The sequence below is a fragment of the Mauremys reevesii genome, linkage group 10 (genome assembly GCF_016161935.1).
Source record: "Mauremys reevesii isolate NIE-2019 linkage group 10, ASM1616193v1, whole genome shotgun sequence".
Taxonomy (NCBI): domain Eukaryota; kingdom Metazoa; phylum Chordata; order Testudines; family Geoemydidae; genus Mauremys; species Mauremys reevesii.
Window position 1 is genome coordinate 64,155,993 of NC_052632.1, and position 24,301 is coordinate 64,180,293.

Here is a 24,301-nt window from a genome sequence, read left to right on the forward strand (position 1 = left end):
GTTCTCAAACTTTTTCTTTCTGAGCCCCCCCTCCAACATACTATAAAAACTCCAGGGCCCAGCAGGGAGTGGGGGGGGGGGTGGAGGAGGAAGAGCTCAGGGCTTTAGGTCTGCAGGGATTGGGGCGTCAGCCACTGGGGGTGGGGGCTCAGGACTTCAGCCACAGGTGGATTGGGGCTGCCACTGCAGGGTGGTAGGAGTTGGGGCTGCAGCCGCAGGGTGTCGGTGGTCTGGGCTCAGGGCTTCTTACCCTTGGAGTGCTGGGGTTCCAGGTGGGGGTGCCGGGCTTCTGGCCCGCAGGAGCACCAGGGTTCAAGGCTTTAGACCCAGGGATAGTGCTGGGGTTTTGGGCTTCAGAGCCACAGCTCTGTTCCTGGCTTCAGCCCCGCAGGGGTCACTGGAGCTTGGGGCATTAGCTACAGGGGAAGCGCCGGGGCACTGTGCAGTTTTGCTCCCGGTTTCAGCCTCAGTGCCCCCCTCATAGCTAAGACCCCGGCACACCTACCACCCAGCTGAAATCATGAGCAGAACAGTGGAGAGCCCCGAATCTGACCTCACACAAGGCTGATATTGGGACAGAGCCACAGGGGTTGCTGGTTTAGTCGGCGTGGTCAGTTCTCACTTGGCTTTCTCAACTGGTGCTGACTGCGATGTCGGTGCCAGAGGGCAGAGGCATGGTGCTTGAGGAGACACTTAGTACCAGGTCCCTTATGGGTGAATTTGGTGCCATGGAGGAGGCATGTCGCTGTGTGTGCCTTGACTCCATCTCCTTCGCTTGGGACTTGGCAGTGCCGAAGGTGTCCGGAGCATCACAGGTACTCACCTGAGCATGTGTTGGGATCAGGGGTAGTGACCTGGCAGGAGACAGCTGTTGTTTCTGCGGTGCTCTCTGCAGAGACATCTGTGCCCTCTTCCTTGGTGTTTTAGAGGAAGGCATGTCTCCTGTCCCTGCGGATGCGTGTGTGGGAGGCGGGGGGCGCGCACGCGCCTGGAGAGGACGTCTGGCTCAGGTTAGAGAGTTTTCTCCATCAAGATTATTTTGAGTCTGAGATGCTGGTCACGCTGGGTTCTCGCTTTTCCATTGCTACAGTAGGTCCCAAGACATCGGACACACAAATAGTGTCCATCCAAAACGGGCATTGCTTCATGGCAGGAGCTGCATCGCTTAAAGCCTAGGGAGCCAGGCATCTTAACAGTTAACCACCCCCAGTGCAGGGATGGTAAACTGGATAAAAGTAAACTTTTTTGATAATAAACATTAACACTAACTACAACTTTCTACATGACTAACTAATCTATTTTTTTCTGAAAGGTTTGGAAGAGCCCAGAGCTCCATCTTCAGCCAAGGATGATTGAGAAGGAACTGGAGGGCTCGGGTTGTGCGCACGTTAGACGTGGCATCAACAGCACCGCGAGACGCCTACTGCGCATGCACGACCCACACAGATACTGCTACCATAAATCTCTGATTGACGGTGCCGGGACGCACTGACACCACAAGTGGAGCGCCCACAGGGACAGCACTCGAAGAAGAATTAACATTATAAAATTAACCATAAACCCTGGGTTTAGCACTAACAATTTCCTACTGCATTAGCACACAGCACTGAGGAATCCATTAACTGGTGCCCAGGGATTAAATAACACTGTATGTTCTAGTACTGGCTTCTATCTGATGTAACTATGGAAACACAGAAAGCTCAGAATTACCATGAGACTAAATGGACAATACCTCTAAAAATCAAGTGTGTCATATTTATACAGGTTGGGTTGGTGCATTACTATTCAAACAATATGATTTAGAAGCAGCATGTCATGACTACCTCATTGCAAAGTTTTCTCCAGAAAAAATCAATTGTTTTCTGCCAGGGTGGATCATAAGTGTGCAAACATAAATTGGCTTTCCCCTATCTCCTCTAAACTTAATGATTCTTCTGACATTGCTTGTAAAGAGCAAAAGCTGGTGGAGTTCCTGTCCTGGCCAGAACAGCGTACAAACACACACACTGTATTTAGACCAACTTTACTCCACACTTGGGATTAGCTTCACCGGGAATTCAAACAACAACAGAAATGTAAACCCCATCCTCAGCTTCTCCCCAGAATTTCCCTCCAGAGACGTCTCTATCATACACCCAAGTTCTCTATGCCTAATGAGTTATTCTGATGTCCTGGGTAGAGATAACAAGCTACACCTGACACGAGTCCATAGGATTCCAGCACCTGCTAACACAGTGGATCAACATGAAAATAAATGCTGGTACTATTACAATAGGTATGAGGAATCCAGTCAGTCACCAATGGGATCCATCTACCGCAACACACAGATGGTTCACTTATGTAAAAAAAAAAGTGATTTTTGATGTTTCCAATTCCTACTAGGCTGTTCATCTTGTTATTTGGTTCTACTGAGTCTTCCCTTACGAGTTTTATGATGGCCCATTACTTTAGGCCTAGAGAAGCTGAAAACTGCAGCACACGGAACTACAATTTGATTACATTATTTGCTACATTTTTCTGGGTTCCCGACAAGATCATCAGAAACCTTTTTGAACAGCTAAGGCTATTTTAAAACATTTTCAGGTGTTAGTATATCCAATATAAAAAGTAATTCTGATTCTAGGATTGGTCTCCACACTACAAAACCACAACACAATTTTGTATGATAGGTAATCTCTGTTTAAAAGCCCTCCCCAAACTGGAACAGCAGTATGGACTGGAAGCTTTGTGTGTGGGAAGCTTGCACAGTATCTACTCCTTCAGCATGGCTCAAATAAGTACTATTAGTTTCTCACTTTATCAAACACTAATTATTCAAAACATTTTAAAAAAATTATTGTAGGCTAGAATTTGGTGTACATGGTCTTAGTGCAGGAACAAATAGTTTTACCATACTTTTATCAAATCAGTTTTGCTGATAAACTACATGAAAGGGATGGAGGTTTACTGGTTTGAGATACCTGATTTTGCACTTGTATATCTTAAATACTGTCACTCAAATTAGGTACGTCAACTTATTTGTTAATTACTGGGTCAGATTGTTTCCCCCCAGATCACCACAGAGATGATCTTCCCATTCTTGCATAGAAGGGGTAAGACTACTATTTAGCATTCTGCTCCCTTTCCAAGGCAACACGGATGAGGCTCTGTGGGATCAGGATCCACAGTTGGAGGGAGAATGAGGGAAGGGGAGTGGGCAGCCTCATACTGACTGGGAGGGAGGAAGACACAACGTTCCCAATGGAGCTTACTTGGAAAAGGAGAACTACCAGAGCTTCTATTAACTGTTTCATAATGGGGCTGGTGATGTCAGCAGCAGCCATGGGAGATGGGAATCCTGGCAGTACAGATCTATTAGAGCTGGGGACACGGGGCCTCCATATGCATAGCACTGACCTCCTGAGACACATATGGGGTTTGAAGTGGGGTTTATTATGGGGGGAAGGGGCAAACCCTTACTCCAAGGGAGCAATATGTGAGAGGTTCAGCAATGGAATCCTTTCAAAGCTTTTCTTCCGCTTTCACCTTCTTACGCAGGTTTTAACATGAGAGAGGGTGATCCAGCCAATAGTTTGTATTTTGAAGTTATTTTTTAAATAGCTAGGATAATAAACCCTGAAATAGCAGTTATTGTGCCAACTCAGGAAAGGAGTAACATACGAGAAAATTCATCTTAACACCTTGTACCAGGGCAAGATTGCATCCAATTCCAATTCTATGCTCAGCAGCAGAGTCATTACGCTGTTGGCTCTTCACTGAAGGAACCTTTACATGGTTCAAAACATTTCTGAGGCTATGTTAAGGACCACGGTCAGTGGAAGCTGATACCCTCACAGATATAAATAGATCAGTCAAAAGTGACAATGAGAAGACTGCTGAGCTAGCCAGAATTTGTGGAAAAATGTCAAGGCAGAATTAGCCTTTGATTAGTGGAAAGAAGATACTTCCTGGGACACAATCTCAAGGCAATTCTGAAACTCAACAGCAGTGTCCTTTTTAGTGACTTAAACATTAGGTTAAATTAGTGAATTTGAGAGAAGTGGGTAATACAAAAGGGTATTATTCCATCTATATCTAGAGTGAACTGGGTATTCTTTATAATGACTAGCCTTAATTACTTTAGTCTCAACTTTTACAATTATGCTTGGCAAAAACATATGAAATATTTTATTTTAAAGTGCAAATCTTCCCCACAACATCCATTTGTGCTATTATCAAATATACAGATTATTTCTGGGGGGACATGGCATAATTGTATATTTCCCCATTGCTCCACCCACCACCATAAGGATTTGGATTGGCAAGTTTCCAGGTCCGGAGGAAAAAAAGAAAGAACTAACACTGATGTCTGCCAATAAAAGCAAAATCAAATAACCTCTTTAAAGATCTTAAGGCATAAGTATTTCCTAAAATATATTTTAAAAAATAGTTTTGACTGAAAAGGGATTGAATTGCTCAGCTTTCTCTGAAAATTGTTGCTGCACCAAACCCTCAGTGTCAGGCTGCAGTTTTGAATCCTGTGCTCCAGCATAGATAACATAAAGGGGCAGGAACAATCCATATTATAGCAGTACTCAGCACTAATATCACCTGGATTGAGGCGAGAATAGGCATGTTCTGATGACATGAGATCATTGGAACAACCAGCACCATAAGAATGGATGCTGCCAAAAGTGTAACCTATATATAAGGTTAACAGAATTTCCACTAATTGTTAGAATTAGTGATACTTTATACCTGTCAGAGAAACAGTACAGGCTAAGCCTTTTCCGGGATTTCAGTGCGGAACCTGTGCCCTAAAAAATAAAAATCAACATATTTTCCAAGTGATCATGGAAAATATGTCAGTCAAAAATATGAAAAAAATCCATCCCCAACAGTGATTTTGTTTTCTGCATGATAAATTATTAACAGGAATTAGATGTTCTCCACCGCCCCTTTATTTTTTAAACAATCAGAACGCTCAGTTAATCATTTCATGATCATATTTCTTTGCCATATAATTCCCAACACACAACTCTACCATACCGAGTGGGTGGCCATGCTGCATATTTATCAATATTTTATTCTAGTAGTGCCTAAAGGCCCCAATCAGGATCAGGCCGATTGTGCTAAGTGATACACAAACAAACAATAAAAGCTGCCCCCTGCCCTAAAGAACGTACAGTTTAATAGAACAAGTTGCAACAGACAGAGAGAGCAAGGCCAGGAAGATGAGGGAAAAAGTAATAAGAACACTTGTGTACACAGGCCAGATCTACACAGCTAGGTGGTTTTGACAATGTTTCCTTCTTTTTTTAAAAAATGTGGCATATATCAACAGCGAAGTGGCTTTTGATTTGGCTGGCAGGTCAGCACTTTTGCTTTTGCTTGCACTGAAACGAGTTGGTGTCCCAGATGTTCTGGTGCATGACCTTCAGTCTGGTACTGGTGCAAGAGACCAGTGTTTCCACACAACCTCAAGTGTGCAGCAGGGATACATTCTTGCCCTGGCACTATTCTGTCAAAATATCAACTGGATTTTAAGACTTGCCATTCTATATACCAGAATCAAGGCTGGTCAAGAACTGTTCACCAAACAAAACTATGATGACAATGCTGCTTTGCTTATGGAGAAGCCAGAGAATTTCAGCCCTGCCCTTCAAAGTTTTCAAGATGTCACACACACTATGGAGTTGAATATCTCATGGCAGAAGACCAAGGTCATCTACCGTGAAGCACCAGAACCCTTGGTACAGGTGGGGTCGAACACTGTGGCATGCATTTTTATGAGTTCATCTATCTAGGATACAAGCAGAGATCAAATGGTCAGAGCAAACTGGATGTTCTCCAACAAGCAGCTCATGCTTCCTACTGCATGAACTTCACGTCTCACTTACGGATGAAAAAGCATCTCTGCTCTGAGACAAAATTCAGAATCTCTCAAATCTGTGTACTTCCTGTATTTCTAGATGGGTCAGTAAACTAGACCTTCTAATGGGGAGACTTGGAGTGGCTAGAGGCATTCCATATGCACTGTCAGTGCCAAATTCTAGCATAAAGTGGTTAGATTTTGTGCGAAATGCCTTAATCTTGCAGAAATTTGGCCTTCCTCCAATTGCTCACTATATTCAAAAGTAGAGTTGCATGCTTTTCAGGCATGTCAGCAGGATGGACAAAAACATGCCAGCTGCTCATGCTCTCTTTATCGATGTGCAAAGGCATGCATACCATGGCCCTACCTAGCATCGGGGTGGCCCTTAGGCTTGGATTCATCGGAATAAGCCCGATCTGGGAACTTCACTCTACAATGCCTGGTACAATGCTATCAAGCGTAGTCACTCTGGCTGGAGCAAAGATCCTCAGTAAACTATACATGTTTGATGATGATCTGCGAAGAGTTACCACCGAATATCCTTACTTTACTCAACCTACAAGCTATATGAGCAGGTGACAATGGGCAGAATAGTGCCAAGAGTGGAAGGACAATTGACTGATGACCACGCCTGTTTCTGCCCAGGATGTTCATGCTGTAGCCAAGCTGCAAACCTAACTCAATACATCACAGATAATTGAAACATTTAAAATTACAGGGCCTGTGTTTTTTGATCTGTCAGCTGCTTATCACACTGTGAACAATTGTGTACATCTCTACCTCGATATAACGCTGTCCTTGGGAGCCAAAAAATCTTACCGCATTATAGGTGAAACCGTGTTATATTGAACTTGCTTTGATCCACCGGAGTGTGCAGCCCCGCCCCCACGGAGCACTGCTTTACCGCATTATATCTAAATTCGTGTTATATCGGGTGGCGTTATATCGAGGTAGCGGTGTACTTCTATTTAAACTGGCAAGAATTTTGAGAAATAGCAAGATGCTCCAGGTCATCTCCTCAGCTCAAAAATCAACATTTCTTTGTTGAGATGGGCGGTCAAAAAAGTCAATGACACACTCAGCGCAATGGATTGCCCCAAGAATCAATGCTATTACCCTTGCTGTTTAACATTTACACAAATGACCAACCAGAATTCCCCTGACATGTGAAGATTCATTTATTCAAGTGATCTTTGCAAAGATTTAAGGCACTGAGCACAATTTAGCGGGATTCCTGAGTGTACTCAGGAATTATCATCGTACATAGTTCCTGACCAAGAAACAAGTGTACGCCTTTCACCGAAACACCATCAGGCTAAGCAAAAACTCTAGATATTGTGGGATAGTACAATGCTTGAGCACTATAAACATTTGGTGTACTTGAGGGGAAGGGAGGGTCAACTGCAGAGCACTGTGCCCCAGTATGGTCGTGCTTGAGCCATGCACACAAAATTGATACTGAACTCAGTCAATCCTGTAGGATCTTCTTAGGGACTTTGTAACTGACTCCTACACTGTTGCTATACTACCTTGCATGGATTACACCACCATTACAAGGATGTCTTCAGTAAAAAAAGAGAGACAAAAACAAGTGCATAAACCAAGACTTCCACTGTATGGACATATTCCACTAACCTAGAGGCTGAAGTACAGAAAGATAAGAGAAAGTTGCTCACCTTGCAGTAACTGAGGTTCTTCGAGATGTGTCTCCCTGTGGGTGCTCCACTTCAGGTGATGGTGCATCCTGTCGCCATTGATCAGAGATCTTCGGTAGCAGTGCCTGCCCAGGACGCAAGCACTCAGCTGCTGTCTCACGGTCTCATTAGAGTCTGCCTGAGCACACACGTCCCATGCCCCCCTCAGTTCCTTCTCTACCATGGAGAGGTCAGAATAGTACTCCAAAGTATAGGGGAGGAGGGCGGGGAGTGGAGCACCCACAAGGACACACACCTCAAAGAACCTCAGTTACTGCAAGGTGAGTAACTTTCTCTTCTTCTTTGAGTGCTGTCCCTGTGGGTGCTCCACTCCAGGTGAACGTGAAGCAGTACTCACTATGGCTGGTGGGACTTTGGAGTTGTGGCAGTGAGTACTGTAGACAGTACTGTATGGCCTACTATGGTGTCTGCCATGGTATCCTGCGTGATAGTATAATGTTTGGTAAATGTGTGTTCGGATGACCACATGGCTGCATTACAGATATCAGGAATGGGTAGGAAGGCCACAGATGTTGACATAGCTCGAGTAGAATTAGTTCTGATGCCTTTGGGCCGTTGAGCATTCTGAATGTGGTAACAGAATCTGATGCAGTCAGAGATCCACTTGGAAAGGTGCTATTTAGAAATGGCTGCATCCTTTGATCTCTCGTTAATGGAGACAAATAGTCACGAGGACTTACGAAATGGTTTAGTCCTGTCTAAATAGAAGGTAATTGCTCGTCTGATGTCGAGGATATGCAGAGTCGCCTCATGCGGAGTCTCATGAGGTTTGGGATAGAATGTGGATAGCTATATTGGTTGGTTAAGGTGGACACCACCTTAGGGAGAAATTTAGGGTGTGGTCGCAGGGTAACTTTGTTTTAGATAAGGTTGTGTAGGGGGGTAGGCCATCAGGGCGCTTATTTCCCCTACCCTCCTTGCTGATGTTATAGCAACCAAGAAAGCTACCTTCATGGACATATGAAGAAGAGATGAGGTAGCTAAGGGCTCGAATGGAGGTTTCAGAAGGCCGCGAAGAATGAGATTGAGATTCCATGCAGTTGCCAATGGCTAAATCTCGGAGTAGAGATTTTTGTAGGCCCGTGAGAAAGCGTTTTATGGTGGGATGGGCAAAGAGTAAATAGCGGTCTAACGAATCATGGAAGGTGGTAAGGGCCGCGAGGTGTACTCTGATGAAGGTGAGAGTTTTAGTTTTAGCAGGTAGTCTAGGGTGTTAGGGAGGGTCACAATATGGGGTGATAAGTGTTTATTTGAGCACCACAGGGAGAGGCGCTTCCACTTCTGCAGGTAAGTTTTATGAATGGACTCTTTTCTACTATGCAGGAGGACATATCGGACTTGCTCAGAACAGGCTAATCCATGGGTCTGGAACCATGAAGGAACCATGCTATCAGGTGGAGTTTCTGGAGCTGAGAGTGAAGAATTCGTCCGTTATCCAGAGAAAGCAGATCTGGTCTGTTGGCGAGAGTCCGTGGAAAATGAGCGGACATGTGGAGCAGGTAAGGATACCATGTCTGTCTCGACCAAGCCAGGGTAATGAGTATAACCTGGGCCTTGTCGTCTCTGATCTTGCACAGAACCCTGTGTATCAGAGGGATCGGTGGAAAGGTGTACATGAGCAAGTTGTTCCTCATCTCGTGGAACAACATCCTAGGGATGCAGTCCCGAATCCTGCTCTGGAGCAAAATAGATGATATTTGCGATTCTGGATTGCGGCAAAGAGATCTACTGATGGAGTGTCCCATTGAGAGAAGAGCTGTTGTAGTATCACGGGGTGCAATTCCCATTCGTGTTCTTTGGAGAAGTGTCTGCTGAGTGTGTCAGTAGTAGTGTTGTGACAACCAGGTAGGTACGATGCAGTAATTTGTATGTGGTATTGTATGCACCAATTCCACAATAGGATGCATAGAGAGTGCGATTGTGCTCCCCTGCCTGTTGATGTAAATACTATATTGTCCGTTAGGACCCAGATAGATTTGTTCTTTATGAGGGGAAGAAAGTGAAGGCAGGCTTGTCTCACTGCTCTGCACTCTAGGAGATTTATGCGTAGATGCGTCTCTGGCGTGGACCAGCGGCCTTGTGCCTTGTGTCCCCCCCAGATGTGCTCCCCAACCAATCAGGGAATGGTGAGCCATGAGCATGGGGGATTGTTGTTGGAAGAGATTGCCCATGCAAAGCTTCTCTGGTCTTGTCCACAACTGCAGGGAAGCTAGTACGTTCGCTGGAGTAGTTAGCAGCATTCAGAGGCTATGCCTGCTGGGTTTGTAGTTTGAGTTGAGCCAGCCCTGAAGACATCTCATGTGCAGCCTGGTGTACTTGACCACGAAGGCGGTGGCTGCCATGTGGCCAAGGAGCTGTAGGCAAATTCTTGCCTGTATTCTGGGACGAACAGAGGGCATAAGTATGAGGTGTATGATAGCAACGAATCTGTTGTGTGGGAGTGAGGTTCTGGTTCGAATTGAGTCCAGGTGAGCTCCAATGAATTCGATCTGCTGTGTACATGTCAGGGTGGATTTTTGGATGTTTATTTGCAGGCCCAAGCTGTGGAAGAGGGAGATGGCGAAATGGGTAGCTTGAAGCGTCTTGTATGAGTTGCCCTTGATGAGGCAATTGTCTAGATAGGGGAAAAAGTATGATCCTGTGTCTGCGGAGGTGGGCCACAACTACAACTAGGGTCTTGGAGAATACTCCTGGTGCTGTGGAGAGTCCGAAAGGGAGAACCCTGTATTGGAAATTGTCATGACCGATTGCGAACCGTAGGAAGCGTCTGTGGGGTGGATGAATGGATATATGAAAATAGGCGTCCTGTAAGTCGAGGCCTGTGAACTAGTCCCCTTGTTCCAGTGCAGGTATTATTGTGTCCAGTGTGACCATCTTGAATTTCTGTATCCTTACGAATTTGTTCAGTCAGTGTAGGTCCAGTATAGGCCTCCATCCCCCGGTCATTTTCTGGTCAGAAAGGAGTGGGAGTAGAACCCTTTTCCTCGATGCTGTGTGGGCACAGGTTTCACTGCACCTATCTGTAGAAGATGAGCCACTTCTACGTGAAGTAGGTGCTCGTGAGAGGGGTCCCTGAAGAGGGATGGGGAAGGGTAGGAGGATATGATATAAAAGGGATAGAGTAACCAGACTGAACTATTTCCAGGCCCAATGGTCCTGGGTAATCTGCTGCCAGGCATGGTGGAAAACCTGGAGGCAATGGCCAAATGGGCAAGTAGGTGGTGGAGTCAAGAGGTGGTCATGCAGACCCTCGACCAATGCTTCAAAATTGTTTCTGTCCCGATGGGTGGGAGGTACATGTTTGCGCTTGGTTTTGTCTGTGCCTTGGAGGTCTAGGGCAATTCCTGGGTATATCGTATGGTCTGTTCTGAGGCCAGTGATACTGTTGTGTGTGTGGCCTCTGGTAAGGTTGATACCGTTGTCTCATGGGAAGGGATGGGTAGATGCCCAAAGTGCACAGAGTCGCTCTATAGTCTTTCATGGTGTGAAGGACTTTGTCGTTTTTCTTGGAAAAGAGTTTGTCTTTATCAAAGGGGAGGTCCTCCACTTTGGTCTGGGGGTCTTTGAGGATACTGGATGCAGAGAGCCAGGAAGATCTGCGCATAACCACTGCGGTTGCAGTAGTACGGGCAGCTGTATCTGCCATGTCCAGAGATGCTTGTAGGGCCATTCTGCAGACCAATTGGCCCTCGACAAAGACTGACAAAGTCTGCTCTCCTGTCCTCTGGAACATGGGAGGTAAAAATCAAAGAGTTTATTGTAGTTATCGAAGTCATAGCTTGCAAGTAGGGCAGAATAGTTTGCAATTCTGAACTGCAGAGTGGAGGAGGTATAAACCTTGCGGCCCAAGATGTCAAGGCGTTTGAGGTCCTGGTCTTGTGGGGTGGGCCAGTAGTGCAGCTGTTTCGTCCTGCGAGTTGCTGCATCCACTACAAGAGAATTTGGTTGTGGATGGGAGAATAAGAAGTCTATGTCCTTAGCAGGAACATAATATTTACGTTCAGCCTATTTGAAAGTTGATAAGATAGAGGCTGGGGTCTACCAGAGAGTATCAGCTGGTTCTAAGAGTGCTTCATTTATGGGAAGCACGATCTTTGAGGGCGCAGAGGGTTGGAGGATTTTGAGGCGTTTGTGTTGTGCCTCCTGGACCTCCTCTAAAGGAATGTCTTGGCTGAGTGCCACCCTCTTGAAAAGTTCCTGAAACTGTTTGAAGTCGTCCACATTCTGTGGAGGTGGAGGCATGAGGGCTCCATCTGGAGCTGATGGAGAGTTAGGAGTCGATGAATCAGGGTATGGTCCATAGCCCACCGCTTCAGAGGGGAGTTCAGGTGCTCCAGAAGTAGATGGAGCTGGAGATAGAGGCTCAGAAGGAGCTTGTGGTCTGGTGGAAGAAGCATGAAGGCGAGTGGCAGTAGGAGCTGGCCAAGTGTACTAATGAGGCCAAGGCATCGGATAAGAAAAGTTAGGTGCCGCCCACGGGGGGGGCGAAGTAGGGAAACTGAGGCTGGTGGTTGTGAGCTGCGACCTGAAGTGCAAAAGGTTCCGGTGGAGGAGGAGGATATGCTGCTGCATATCAGGCTCGCTGTCAGTAAAGGGAGCCAGGTCAGGTGGGGAGAGCTGCTGGTCAAAAAGTGAGCACTGTGTGTCCAGGAGCGGAGAGTTAGGCTCAGGTGCCACTGAAAGGTCATCCTGACTTAGGAACTGTTGTTGCTGTTCCCTAGGCTCTGACTCTGCTGCGCGCGATCTGTGCTCAGAGACATGCACAGACTTTTGTTTGGCTTTTCCTGGTGCCACGGGTCTCTTGTAGGTGCCCTGCGGGAGGTCTGCTGCTGCTATCTGAGCGAAAGGCAGGCTTGGTGCCAACGTTATTTTCGGCACTGAGGCAGAGCATGCTGTCGGTACCGGGTCTATTTTCGGTGCCAAAGGTACCGGTTCCAAGGAGACCTTCCTGGCACGGGAAGTTGGGTCCCTGCCTCTGCGCTCCATGGGAGCGGTGGCAGAGGTGCTGGGACGGTTGGAGGCACCTGCCTTCGGCGCTGTCAGTACTGAGAGGAAGGATCTCGCAGGAGACCCTTTACCCTTGTGAAAGTCTCTGCTTGGAGACAGTTGGGCTTCTTGCCTCTTCGCCTGAGAAGAGGTTCGGACCTGGCCAGGGAGCGTGAGGGAGAGGGTTTGACATTGCCCGTCTCCACAGGCAGCTGCAGGGATTTCTGCATGAGAAGCATTTTCAGCCACAGGTCCCTGTCACGATGAACATTGGTTTTGAGACTCGTGCAATGGACACACTTGGCAGGGACGTGTGTCTCACCGAGGCACTTCACATAAATGTGAGTGTCCATCGGACTCTGGCATTTCTTAAATCCTGAAGTCCCGGGCATTATTGAACTAGGAATGCTGGGGGAAGTGTCTCCATGGGAGACAAGCTTGAGGAAAAAAGGGTTTTGTTTTGTTTTAAAACTAAGTAGCTATTCTAAGGGAAGGGAAACAACTGGGATGTTACTATTTCTATATTCTTTGCAATTGTTTCCTTCACCGAGGACGGTTGAGAAGGAACTGAGAGGGGCACAGAACGCGCGCGCTCAAGCAGACTCTAACGAGATTGCAAGACAGCTGCTGGGCGCGCGAGTCCGGGCCAGGCACTGCTACCGAAGATCTCCGATCAACAGCGCTGGGACGCATCGTCACCTGGAGTGGAGCACCCACAGGGACAGCACTTAAAGAAGAAGTGACAATGCTGGGTCTGGGCTATGGTGTTGAAGTGACAAACAATAATGATGACCACTTCCTGAATCAAGCATAATTATCCACATAATATCACGCATACCACTGAAGAGAGAGCCAAGAATCACTCTCTCAAAGGCCCTGGGCCAGAACCTTAGATTCATAGATTCCAAGGCCAGAAGGACCATTGTGATCATCTAGTCTGATCATCTGTATGACACAGGCCATAGGACTTTTCAATAATAACTTCTAGAATATATCTTTTAGGGAAACATCCAATCTTGATTTCAAAATTATCAGTGATGGTGAATCCACTACAAACTTTGGTAAATTATTCCAACCCACAAAGTCTTGAAGAGTGTACATAATTTTAAGCATGTTATAATTTCCATTCACTTCAATCAGACTACTAGCATGCTTAAAGTTAAGCATATATTTAACTGTTTGGAGAAATAAGGCTTATGTTAGCACCAATGCACAAACTAGGCTACTGAAGACAGACAACTGTTTTGTAACTTATAGGATCTGACATATCTCCTCCATAACGCTGCTAATCAAGGGAATAAAGTCTCAAAACTGCCTCTGAACAAAAGCTATGAACTGTCAGCCAAATCACTGGTTAGCTCTAGATTGTGTAATTTTTTTAAAATCAGCATTTGATCGCAACATTAACATTTGGCTTTCAGATTCTTAGTAAAGCCTCCTTATAAATTTTACACAATGGGAGTCAATATATTAATCACTTAAAAGGACTACTTTCTAACAAAATCAATTCTGTTTACCTTTATCCCATTATTACTGAGTGGCTTCTTTGGTACTTAATTGAAAAAATATGTTAATTCCTTACAATCAGAATGCCAGATCAACTGGTTTAAAAATCAGTATAGGTCTGTCTATTGACTTCAGTGGTTTTGTGCAGCTTTTCATCAGGTGAGAATCTATTCCACAGAGGCTAGAGTTCCCACTATTAATTCATTTAGTGTTAGCATATCAGGAAATCTCTACATCTACAGACAAAGGAATAAAGAAGATGGTGTGTTGGGAGGAAAGGGTTCTCTGGCAACCACATATATAACAGAATGTACCTTACTGTTCTGAGATACATTTCAGTCTAGTTGTGGATTACATAAAAGTAGTTTAATTGCGCTCCACCTCCCAACAGTGAATATTGTTGAGTTCACATACTGTAAGATTCAAAGGGGGGCAAAAGGTTAAAAATGAACAGCAACAAAGGAAAAAGGCCCTGCAGCATGTCATTGAATGCCTTGCTGTTTGAGTACATGGAGGCAAGCATATATAAAGAAGCAAATTTACAATCATCAATACGTCACAGTGCATTTTATGTATGGTCTACTGAAGAGTGACATTCATTTGTCTTATTTCTGGAGTAATGATAATTGCGCGAAAGGTAGAACTGATGAAAATAAAAGCTATGGTATTATTAAAGCATCTTAAGTAAAATACACCATTATGAAAGTCAAGATAAGTGATATTCAGCTGCTGTGGTATTCATGGGATGAATTGGTAATTTGCATGCTATGGAAAAGGTGTCTCCAAGTAGTCATATGTAATCAAAAGAACTGGAATGTAAAGAGGCCAAAAATAAATTGATAGCTGTCCTGTAGGAACAATGCTATCTATACTGATTGACAGGCTTTCATCACTGCTCTTTGTCTTGAACAAAACCAGAGCTCACATTGTGCATAGTAATCCTAGCACTAATTCCAAATCCTATGAATTTCAGATAGAACATACACAGTTTGTTTTTTTTAAGTAGGTGTTATGAAAGGAGGCATCCAAATGGCTGTTGAAAGTTCAGGCTGTTTAGGGGATTTGTTATAAAAACTGTAAATCTCTGGGGAGGGACTAGTAAAATAATGTATAAACCTCTCAAATGATTATACCTGTGGAAAAGGCAAAAATAAAATAATGTAGCTAGAAAAATAATGTTTTAAATGCTCTCTGTACTCTTATCTAATTATTTCTCTCAAAGTTAAAACACTGCAGATATTAGCTGTTTAGATAAGAACATAGATGATGTTGGGAAAATGGCATTTCCAGCATTCTGCCTTGGAAATTAACAAGAGTTCTGACAACTCTGCTGCTGGTTGCTGCTCTGGCTGCCATGGAAACAGACAGCGCTGAAAACGGGACAGATTCCTTTAAACTAATTGCTGTTCCACAAAAAGTCTGTGATGGTTTTTTCTTTTTGTTTTTGTTTTTGTTTTGTTTTGGTGTGTGCGTGTGTGTGAAACAGCAATTAGTTTAAAGCAACTTGTCCTGCTCTTGGTGAGCCAAAGTCTCTCTAGGATGCTGAGCATGAAATATAGAGCCACAGTAAAAATGGGCACAAAAGATTCTCTGGATAGATCTATCACTTCTATAGAACAGGATTTAGATACTTTTTTAAAGTAACAATATACCTGTAGCTGTAGTTATTTGACATTGTGACTTTGAAATATAAGACACAATCAGAGAGTAGTCACAATAAAGCAGCACAAAATAGTGTATCAAGAGCTAAGTGAATGATATAGCTAAATACTGTACTCTAAACATAAAGTTTGGAATGCCTAGAATACTGATGCCAGAGGTTCAAATCCAAGGAAGGTCAAATCAGTCCTTTATCTTTCCTAGCTACATAAACGAACCAACAGTAGTTAATTATAATGTGTATATTTTGACTACTACATAAAAAAACAAGGTCCTGTTTGCTCTGCATGGACTTTAAAGATTCCATGACACTTTCCTAAAGAGAAGGGAATTATGCCAAAATGCTGTATCATACGTAATTGCGACCCTCCATCTCCAAGGAATGTGCATTTCAATGGTGTGGTACCATATTTATATAGTTATAAAATACTTTGGAATTAAATATTAGAAATGTTACAAATTTTCAGAGAATGTTTAATTGCTGGATATATTAAACTGAAAATTCAAAATGTAACAATTAGGATGTTTTGGAGAGTAGCTATTCTTTCTGCTATTTATTATTCACTCTTGAGGCTTGTGAAGGATTATGGAATATGTTGTTTCCTCACTCTGTATTACTCATCCTGTATGTTTCCAAAATCACAAATTTGATGATCACATTGTGTTCTTTTGGTTTCCATAGCATTCACAAATTGACGATAACACCGTATTCTTTTGGTTTCCATTGCAGAAAGAGTGAATCCATTATAACAGAAGTGTTAAGCTGCCTGTCATCTGGGGGAAGTGCCTAGAGATGAACTGCATAGAATTTCACAGGCAATACTGAAACGTAATGAAGGTTTTTGTTCTCACTTCCTGTCTATTACAAGAAGTAAATAAATAATATCTGAAATGATATTTAATATAATAAAAATAACTAATCCACTATGAAGTAGAAAGTTGCCATCTTAGTCTGCTGACAGTTTGTGACAAAGAAAGTTCAGCTCAGCACAAGAATACATTCATAATAGGTTCGAAATCTGAGATTTTTATGTATGTTAAGGTAATTTAAATTATTAGAATCAGAGTTCTGTATAGAGTTATTATTAAATTAATATATACGTTGCTTATCCACTTTACACACAGTTCCTTTTCTGGTAAATAATAGAACATACTTCAAAACCAGTTGGAAATGTCTAGAGCCTTTTATGCATTCACATTCTGAGGAGCGTGTCCTTTGTTCCTTTTAGTTTCATCAGCTGAGAAGTGTAGTGAATAAGTGCAAACAGTTGGAATTTACACTGTTGAGTGCTTTGCAGAGCTTATAGAATCTCTATGCATGATACAGTAGTTCCATAGAAACTTTTCAGGATTCTTGAAAGAAATTCTGAAAAACCCTGCAGGAACCCATAAACCGGAAACTGTACCACAGAGATTGCAGGCTTTTGTATGTCAGCCAACATCACTGTGTAAGTGTCTCCAGAGGAAGCACTCCATTGCATGCAGGTAGAAAATGAAAAGGTACACTGAAAGGAAAATTATTTAAAGGCAATTTTTCTGACATTTAAAAAAAACTATTAGACAATATAACCCAGAAGGTCTATCATGTCATTCATCAATAACTGAGGAACGGGACAATCTGAGTCATATATTATTGCTATGGAACATTTATTGCTTGGAAACAAGTCAGGACATAAATTTATCTTCAAATTTAGGTTGTTAGAATCCCTGCTGCAAAGACTGTTCTAGATATAAAATCTACACTTCCCACAATTTTTTTCCAAATTTACATAATGAGAAAATAATCTTCATCTGCTTTGTGTGGAGAGAGAGGAGAAATTAATGTTTAAAAAACCCCAAAGATTTTGTGAAATTCTGTACAGTCATGTAAACAAAAATTATGGGTATTTTTCTAACCATTTGTTAAATAGTTGCTGAGACTTTCTTTTTTTAAAAACTCATTCACATGTCCTCATATAGCCTTAAGGTCCAGAGAGGAAGGATGGTCTTGTGGTTAAGGTAGTGGACTGGAACTCATCAAACCTGGATTCAACTTCCAAATGTACCACAGATTTACTCCCTGACACGCTGTGGCTTTAATCCCACAAAGGCTCATGGAAACATGATTAACTTTATGCACAGTAATCTTGGTTTAGCAAAGTACTTAAGCATGTGCTTACCTTTAAAAGCAATGGGACTTAACCATGTGCTTGAAGTTACTTACATACTAAAGTGATTGCTGAAGAACAGTTTACTGAATCAGGTCCTGTGAGTAGTCTCACTGTCTTAAATGGGATTACGCAACCGCACACCATACAACATAAACACTAACCCAGGAACCTATCCTTGCAACAAAGCCCGATGCCAGCTCTGTCCACATATCCATTCAAGTGACACCATCATAGGACCTAATCACATCAGACACGCCATCAGCGGCTCGTACACCTGCACATCTACCAACGTGATATATGCCATCATGTGCCAGCAATGCCCCTCTGCCATGTACATTGGCCAAACCGGACAGTCTCTACGCAAAAGAATAAATGGACACAAATCTGACATCAGGAATCATAACATTCAAAAACCAGTGGGAGAACACTTCAACTTCTCTAACCACTCAGTGACAGACTTGAAGGTGGCAATTTTGCAACAAAAAAACTTCAAAAACAGACTCCAAAGAGAAACTGCTGAACTTGAATTAATATGCAAACTAGATACAATTAACTGTGGCCTAAACAAAGACTGGGAATGGTTGGGTCATTACACCAATTGAATCTATTTCCCTATGTTAAGTTCTCCTCACACCTTCTATGGGCCATCTTAATTATCACTTCAAAAAGTTTTTTCCTCCTGCTAACGATAGCTCATCTCAATTGATTAGACTCTGCCTGTTGGTATGCATACTTCCACCTTTTCATGTTCTCTGTATGTATAAATATCCCCTGTCTGTGTGTTCCATTCTATGCATCCAAAGAAGTGAGCTGTAGCTCACGAAAGCTCATGCTTAAATAAATTTGTTAGTCTTTAAGGTGCCACAAGTACTCCTGTTTTTTTGGTTTTTTTTTACAGTGCATAGAGTTAAGCATGTTCATAAATCTTTGCAGGACAGGGACTCTGAACTCTCTGTTCTTTAAATGTGAATAATACTATTTTCCCTTTCTTCTACCTTTTCTCTCGTGTCTATTTAGACTGTAAATTCTTCAGGGCAAGAATTGTCTCTTATTTCTGAGTATGCATATTGGGTCCCTGATCTCAGCTGAACCTTGTTAGGTACTACTGTAATATAAATATGCTATTCTACAATAGAAGAATCTAGGATCAAATTTGCAAAAGCACTTAAGACATTTAGGAACTTAACTCCCATTGACTTATAATGGGACTTAAGTTTCCAAGTGACTTAAGCACTTCTGACATTTTTAAAAGGTTGTTGAAATACAATTATATGATTAGATATTACCATAAAATTACACTAACAGTTTAAAAAGATTTCTTGTTTGTTAATACAGTGAAAATTTGTAGCCAAATCTACGTGTAGAATTTAGATCTTGAATTCTTTTCACTGAAAATGGATGGAAAGCAAAGTAGTCCTGCCTGAGGTTGTTTACAGGAAAGTAGGGTAGTTAGGATTTCCTCCTTCTGGTCTGCAACAGGAAGTTATGAAATGTACCTTGTAAGGTGTTTATTATTGTAAGCAAAGAAAAGAATGTCATCATCTAAACTCCTAATGCCCTTTATTTTATACAGTAGCATTTTTAAATTAGTGTGGGTTTCATTTTCATTGTAATTTTTAACACTCAGCAACAGAAACATTTTTTCTCTTATTAAGGATAACTAATAACTAAAGGGAGACGTTTACAATATTCTTGATTAGTGAGAAATTAACATTACTGTGCAGGGATTTTAAATTCAGCATGCTTAAGCAAAACACATTAGGACCTTCAAAAGGTTATCATCATCTAGAATTACAATAAAACACCTAACCAATACTGGATTGCCAGCAGAATTCTACTTTCTTCATTCTTGAGTTTTCCTGTGAGAATCGTCATTGATCTCACCATTAGTGAATACCATCTGTAAAATCCCCCATCCAAAAGGATTTCAAGGTAAAGGATGATGGAAGTAGCCAAATCTTTATCTTAATAGGAGAGTAATCATTAAAATTTCAAATAATCTTATTTTAGAAAATCCTGTTCTACCAAATATAGTTCAAATACATTATTTACAGTGTCATTTACATAAAAATAATATAGAACTATATATCTGAACTGCATACATTAGTATAGCCCTTAAAATGTTCTGGTGACATTATAAATTACAAGAACAAAGCTGAACCTTTTTGTTTGTGTCACTAGAACATCAAGGCAGATTTGGAATGTAGTATATATGGCATCCTAAACCAGATTAATAAAACAGAAATTTCCTTCATTGTTCAGTAATTAATGTCAAAGTATGAAATACATTTAATAAGTTTTTTTTTCTTTACTATACTTATGTACCTTTTAGAGCGCAATTCATTTTAAAATTCAAGCTGTCAAGTGGCAAAAATTTGTAGGGGAAAGGCAAATACACAAGGATGCTGAAAAAATTCAGGAAAAGAAAGAGAAAGAGGTCGGGAGAACTTCAATTTTCAACCACATTAATATTAAATAATGTAATCCCAAAGACATACATAAGTTTAGGCTATTGCAGGATTCAATACTTGTGGTTTGTCACCACTCTGATGGAATTACAACCTTGTAATGTACAGCTGGAGTACATTATTCTACATATTATGTGCAATCCTGGTGTAGTCGGTTTTAAAATATATAACAAAGAATGTTAATTACATGGTTATTTATTAACCCATCCCACTCTGTTTATTGGTTCTTTCACTGCTTTCTCTCATTCTCTTCGTCCCCTTTATTTCCTCATGTTATAGCTCTCTTTTCTTCCCCATCTTTTCTGTTACAATATGTATTTTTTCTCTACCCTTCAAGTTCCTCTGCCTTTTCTCCTTAGTCCCTATTTCCCCACTGCAGGTTTTCTATTGAGCTTTGATTACTTTAACTGAGTTCGGAGTTGCAAGAAACCTGTAATTGTGATGATACACATTATGGCAAGAAAATTCAGTGTACGCTGTCTTTTTTATTACTGCATTGATATTGGCTGTCCCCTACAGTAGAAGGGGCAGAATTGTTATGCTCTCAGCTACAAGTATTTACCCACACAGATACTGAACACTTTTTTCTATCTTGGTGTTTTTCCACATGTCAACGAAAAGTAGTCTGTCTTTAAAAGCAACAAATAATATAAAATATGTTTTCTCCTTGGTCATATCTAGAGCTGGTTGAAAAGTTTCAATATTTTTGTTTAGGAAAAACTGGCAAGCATGTTCTGATCTGGTCTAGTAATAACCTCAATGCAATTTTCCCTTCTTAAAATTTACCAATATATTTTAGATCCCTATGCTTAAATTATTTCAATTCAGAAGGCATAGTTTCCTGAAGGGACAAAATGTCAGTTCTATCTCACAGGAACCAAGGAAAGCACTCTGGCTCAACTACAGATCATCCAGAGAGCCCAGTGGTATGAGGAAGGCCAATGAAAGAAGGCATATAGGGGGAGAAGAACTTTTGTCTGCTAAAAAAGAGAGGGCTTTTTGGCTGCCTGAGTAGGGTAAATGTTGTTGAGTCTCAATTGCAAAGGACTACAAGTTATGCTGAGGATGACAGCATCTGAAATTGAGGAGCTGTGCTCTAGGCAGTGGGGCTCTATCAGCCTCTTCCTCCTCCTTTCGTATGATCCAGTTATCTCCAAGTGCATCAGGGAACTGGGCAGCAGCAGTCCTCTGGCAAAATTTCTGCTACAGCCCAATGAATGATACTAAGAAAACTACTCAAGATACATACGAGGTGGCAATTATAATAGTTGTCAGTACTGAATAATAATACTATATGCCTCAGTAGATTGCTGGACTGTTACAAGCTAATTCATGTTAATGTTGCTTTGCCAATGAACTGCACAGTGTACAGAACCATTTCAGAAACAATGCAAGCTTAGATTCCCAGTATGTAGCTGAAAAACAAATTTAAACAATTATAAAACAGGAAAAAAAGCAAACTGTGTAAATAGGCAGAAGTAAGAAGAAAGCAACAGCATCCCTTGCTAAAAATGAGGAAGACGCACATCGTTGTTTAAAAATCCTTAGTTCTATTCTCTTTAGTTAAAAGCAATTTGTGAAATCCTTTCAGGGTACATTTCAACATGTGCCATGAGCTGAACAAATGCATTTGGATATCACTGTAAAATGATCACTTACTACTAAATTTTCTTTAGAACTTAATTACTGTTCAGCTATTAGCATTTAATTGAGAGCTACTGAATAAAATAAATAATAATGAACCTGGCCCTTTAAAAGATCTGAAAATGGAACAGAGTATTTGCATGCATGCATGCATGAATAAAAAAATATGTAGAGAATTTTAGAGCAAGAACTTACAGACTGAATCTACTGTGGCATGTCTGCATTTCCCCCCCACCCTTCCCCCCAGCAAATAACTGACCTTCCTTGAGACTTTTCTGGCTGTTCACCTCAAGACATTCCTTTTCTTTCAATGTCTCAATACCTCCAGTAGGTAAAATCTCTGGAAAGCTCTGTTGTTGCTTCTTGGAGCTATCGATCATGATGAGACTCCTTTGAATGGCAACATCCAACATAGGAAAAAGACCAATTTGCTACCCAGCAGTACACTGTTCTGGATACTCTACTCCCCAGTTCCTTCTCACAATAATTGAGCAATTATGTCTTTAAGCAGCTGAAAGCAGCCATTACTCCTTACTTCCCAGTCTGATCTACAAATACACTCAATCTGCTTGAAGCCCTTAACTCTCTTCCAGACAGGGAAACAGAGCTTCTGAAGCAAAACTCCCAAATCCCACCCCCTTTCCCAGACAACCACTCTCCTTTCCCTTTTAGCTATCCTGGCTTCCTCCGTACTTTTATGTTTCAGCATGCAGCTTGATCATCAGAATCATCTGACAAACACTGAGTCAAGCAGTTAAAAATAAATCCAGCAGTTGCTGAAGGAGCAGCCTTTGCTGATACCCAAGGCAAATAGTTGCTGTGGTCTCTCTTTCTAAACACTGCTTGAGGCTGTGGAACTACTTTATGTTGGCCTGACAGGCAGATTCATTACTCATTAAGTTTCATCAGTAAACAAACAGCTGTCTATAAAGAAAATTATGTAAAGAATAAAGCAGGTCCTATTTTGCAAAAGCATATTTATTCAGCATAGCTGCAAATCTTAAAAACAAATAAGGGACAATTTGAAAGCAACTGATTCCTGTGACACTGTTCACATTACAAAATGTACATATACTACCTTTGCTACACACAGATCTTACTCCCTGTAATAAATTTTTAAAACTGCAGATTTCTATTTTTTCCCTTTTGCACTACACTCACAAGGCAGTAACTTTTCCTCTTGTTTCCAGCAGTCAGTCCAGAGCATTTCCTTCTACAGTCTTTCTGGTTTCCCATTCTCACCAGCATGAACCTTTTTATCTTTTATCTTAGTCACCAACACACCTTTTCAGTGTCAACCAGGAGGCTGAAGTAGTTTTTCTTCAGGCCCCCTGGAATTCTTTGGCACCATCAGGACTTGATTTTTGTGGTAATGGCAAACTTATTCTGCTGCAAATATGAGTAAATCCTATGATATTTTGCAGTAATGATGTGTGTTCTCTGTTTACTGTTGGCTGCAAAATTCCACTGAACTGCAATCCTCTTGTGTGCATGTGTTTTAATACAGGATATATCCTTAAATGTGTAGATGACCAGCTTAAGCAAAGTTATATTTTACAGCTGTGATTTTCAATACAAAGCTAAAGGACAAACATTTATTTAAAAAAAAATATGGTCAGGATCACTTAAATGTTAAGAGGCTTATTCGTAAGACCTTAAGACCTTAGTCGCAAGACCCTAAACATACCTTTAATTCTATGAACAACTTTTGCCTGTCACATAACATAAGAGTGTACAACTGAAAGAGTACTTGTATGTTCATAAATCAGGTTAAGTTTTTGTCATGGTTATTTTTAGTAAAAGTCACAGACAGATCCTGGGCAATAAATAAAAAATCACGGAAGCCCACGACCTGTCTGACTTTTACTAAAAATAACCATGAGTAGGAAACGGGAGGGGCAGCTGACTGCCTAGGGGGACCGAAGCCTGAGTCCCACAGGGAAGGGTGGGGGCTGACAACCAGGGGCGGCTCTACCTTTTTGGCCGCCCCAAGCAGTCATGCGCGGGAGGCGCCCCGGAGCCGCGGGAGCAGTGGACCTCCCGTGGGCATGACTGCAGAGGCTCCGCTGGACGCGCGGCTCGGCTGGACCTCCCGCAGCTGCGGACGGTTCGCAGGTCCGGTGGCTCCGCTTGAGCTGCCGCAGTCATGCCTGCGGCAGGTCCGGTCCTCCCGGGGCTCCGGTGGACCGCCCGCAGGCATGACTGCGGCAGGTCCGCCGGCCCAATCTGCCGCCCCTCCCGGAAAGCGCCGCCCCACGCACGTGCTTCCCGCGCTGGGGTCTGGAGCCGGCCCTGCTGACAACTCCAGCCCCTGCCACA

General features: G+C 42.3%; 1 protein-coding gene across 15 annotated transcripts in view; it reads right to left on the reverse strand.

Annotated features, from left to right (window-relative positions):
• MRTFB (myocardin related transcription factor B) overlaps positions 1–24,301 on the reverse strand; it is a 184,320-nt gene that overhangs the window by 64,938 nt on the left and 95,081 nt on the right. For 3 of the 15 annotated variants that reach the window (XM_039491250.1, XM_039491249.1, XM_039491245.1), the window contains exon 1: positions 22,242–22,646. The exons of the other annotated variants lie outside the window; for them this stretch is intronic. In XM_039491250.1, the coding sequence (XP_039347184.1) occupies positions 22,242–22,395 (154 nt within the window). In that variant the 5' untranslated portion in view covers positions 22,396–22,646. Of the gene's footprint in view, positions 1–22,241; positions 22,647–24,301 lie in introns of those variants that run through there. 15 annotated transcript variants of the gene reach the window in all.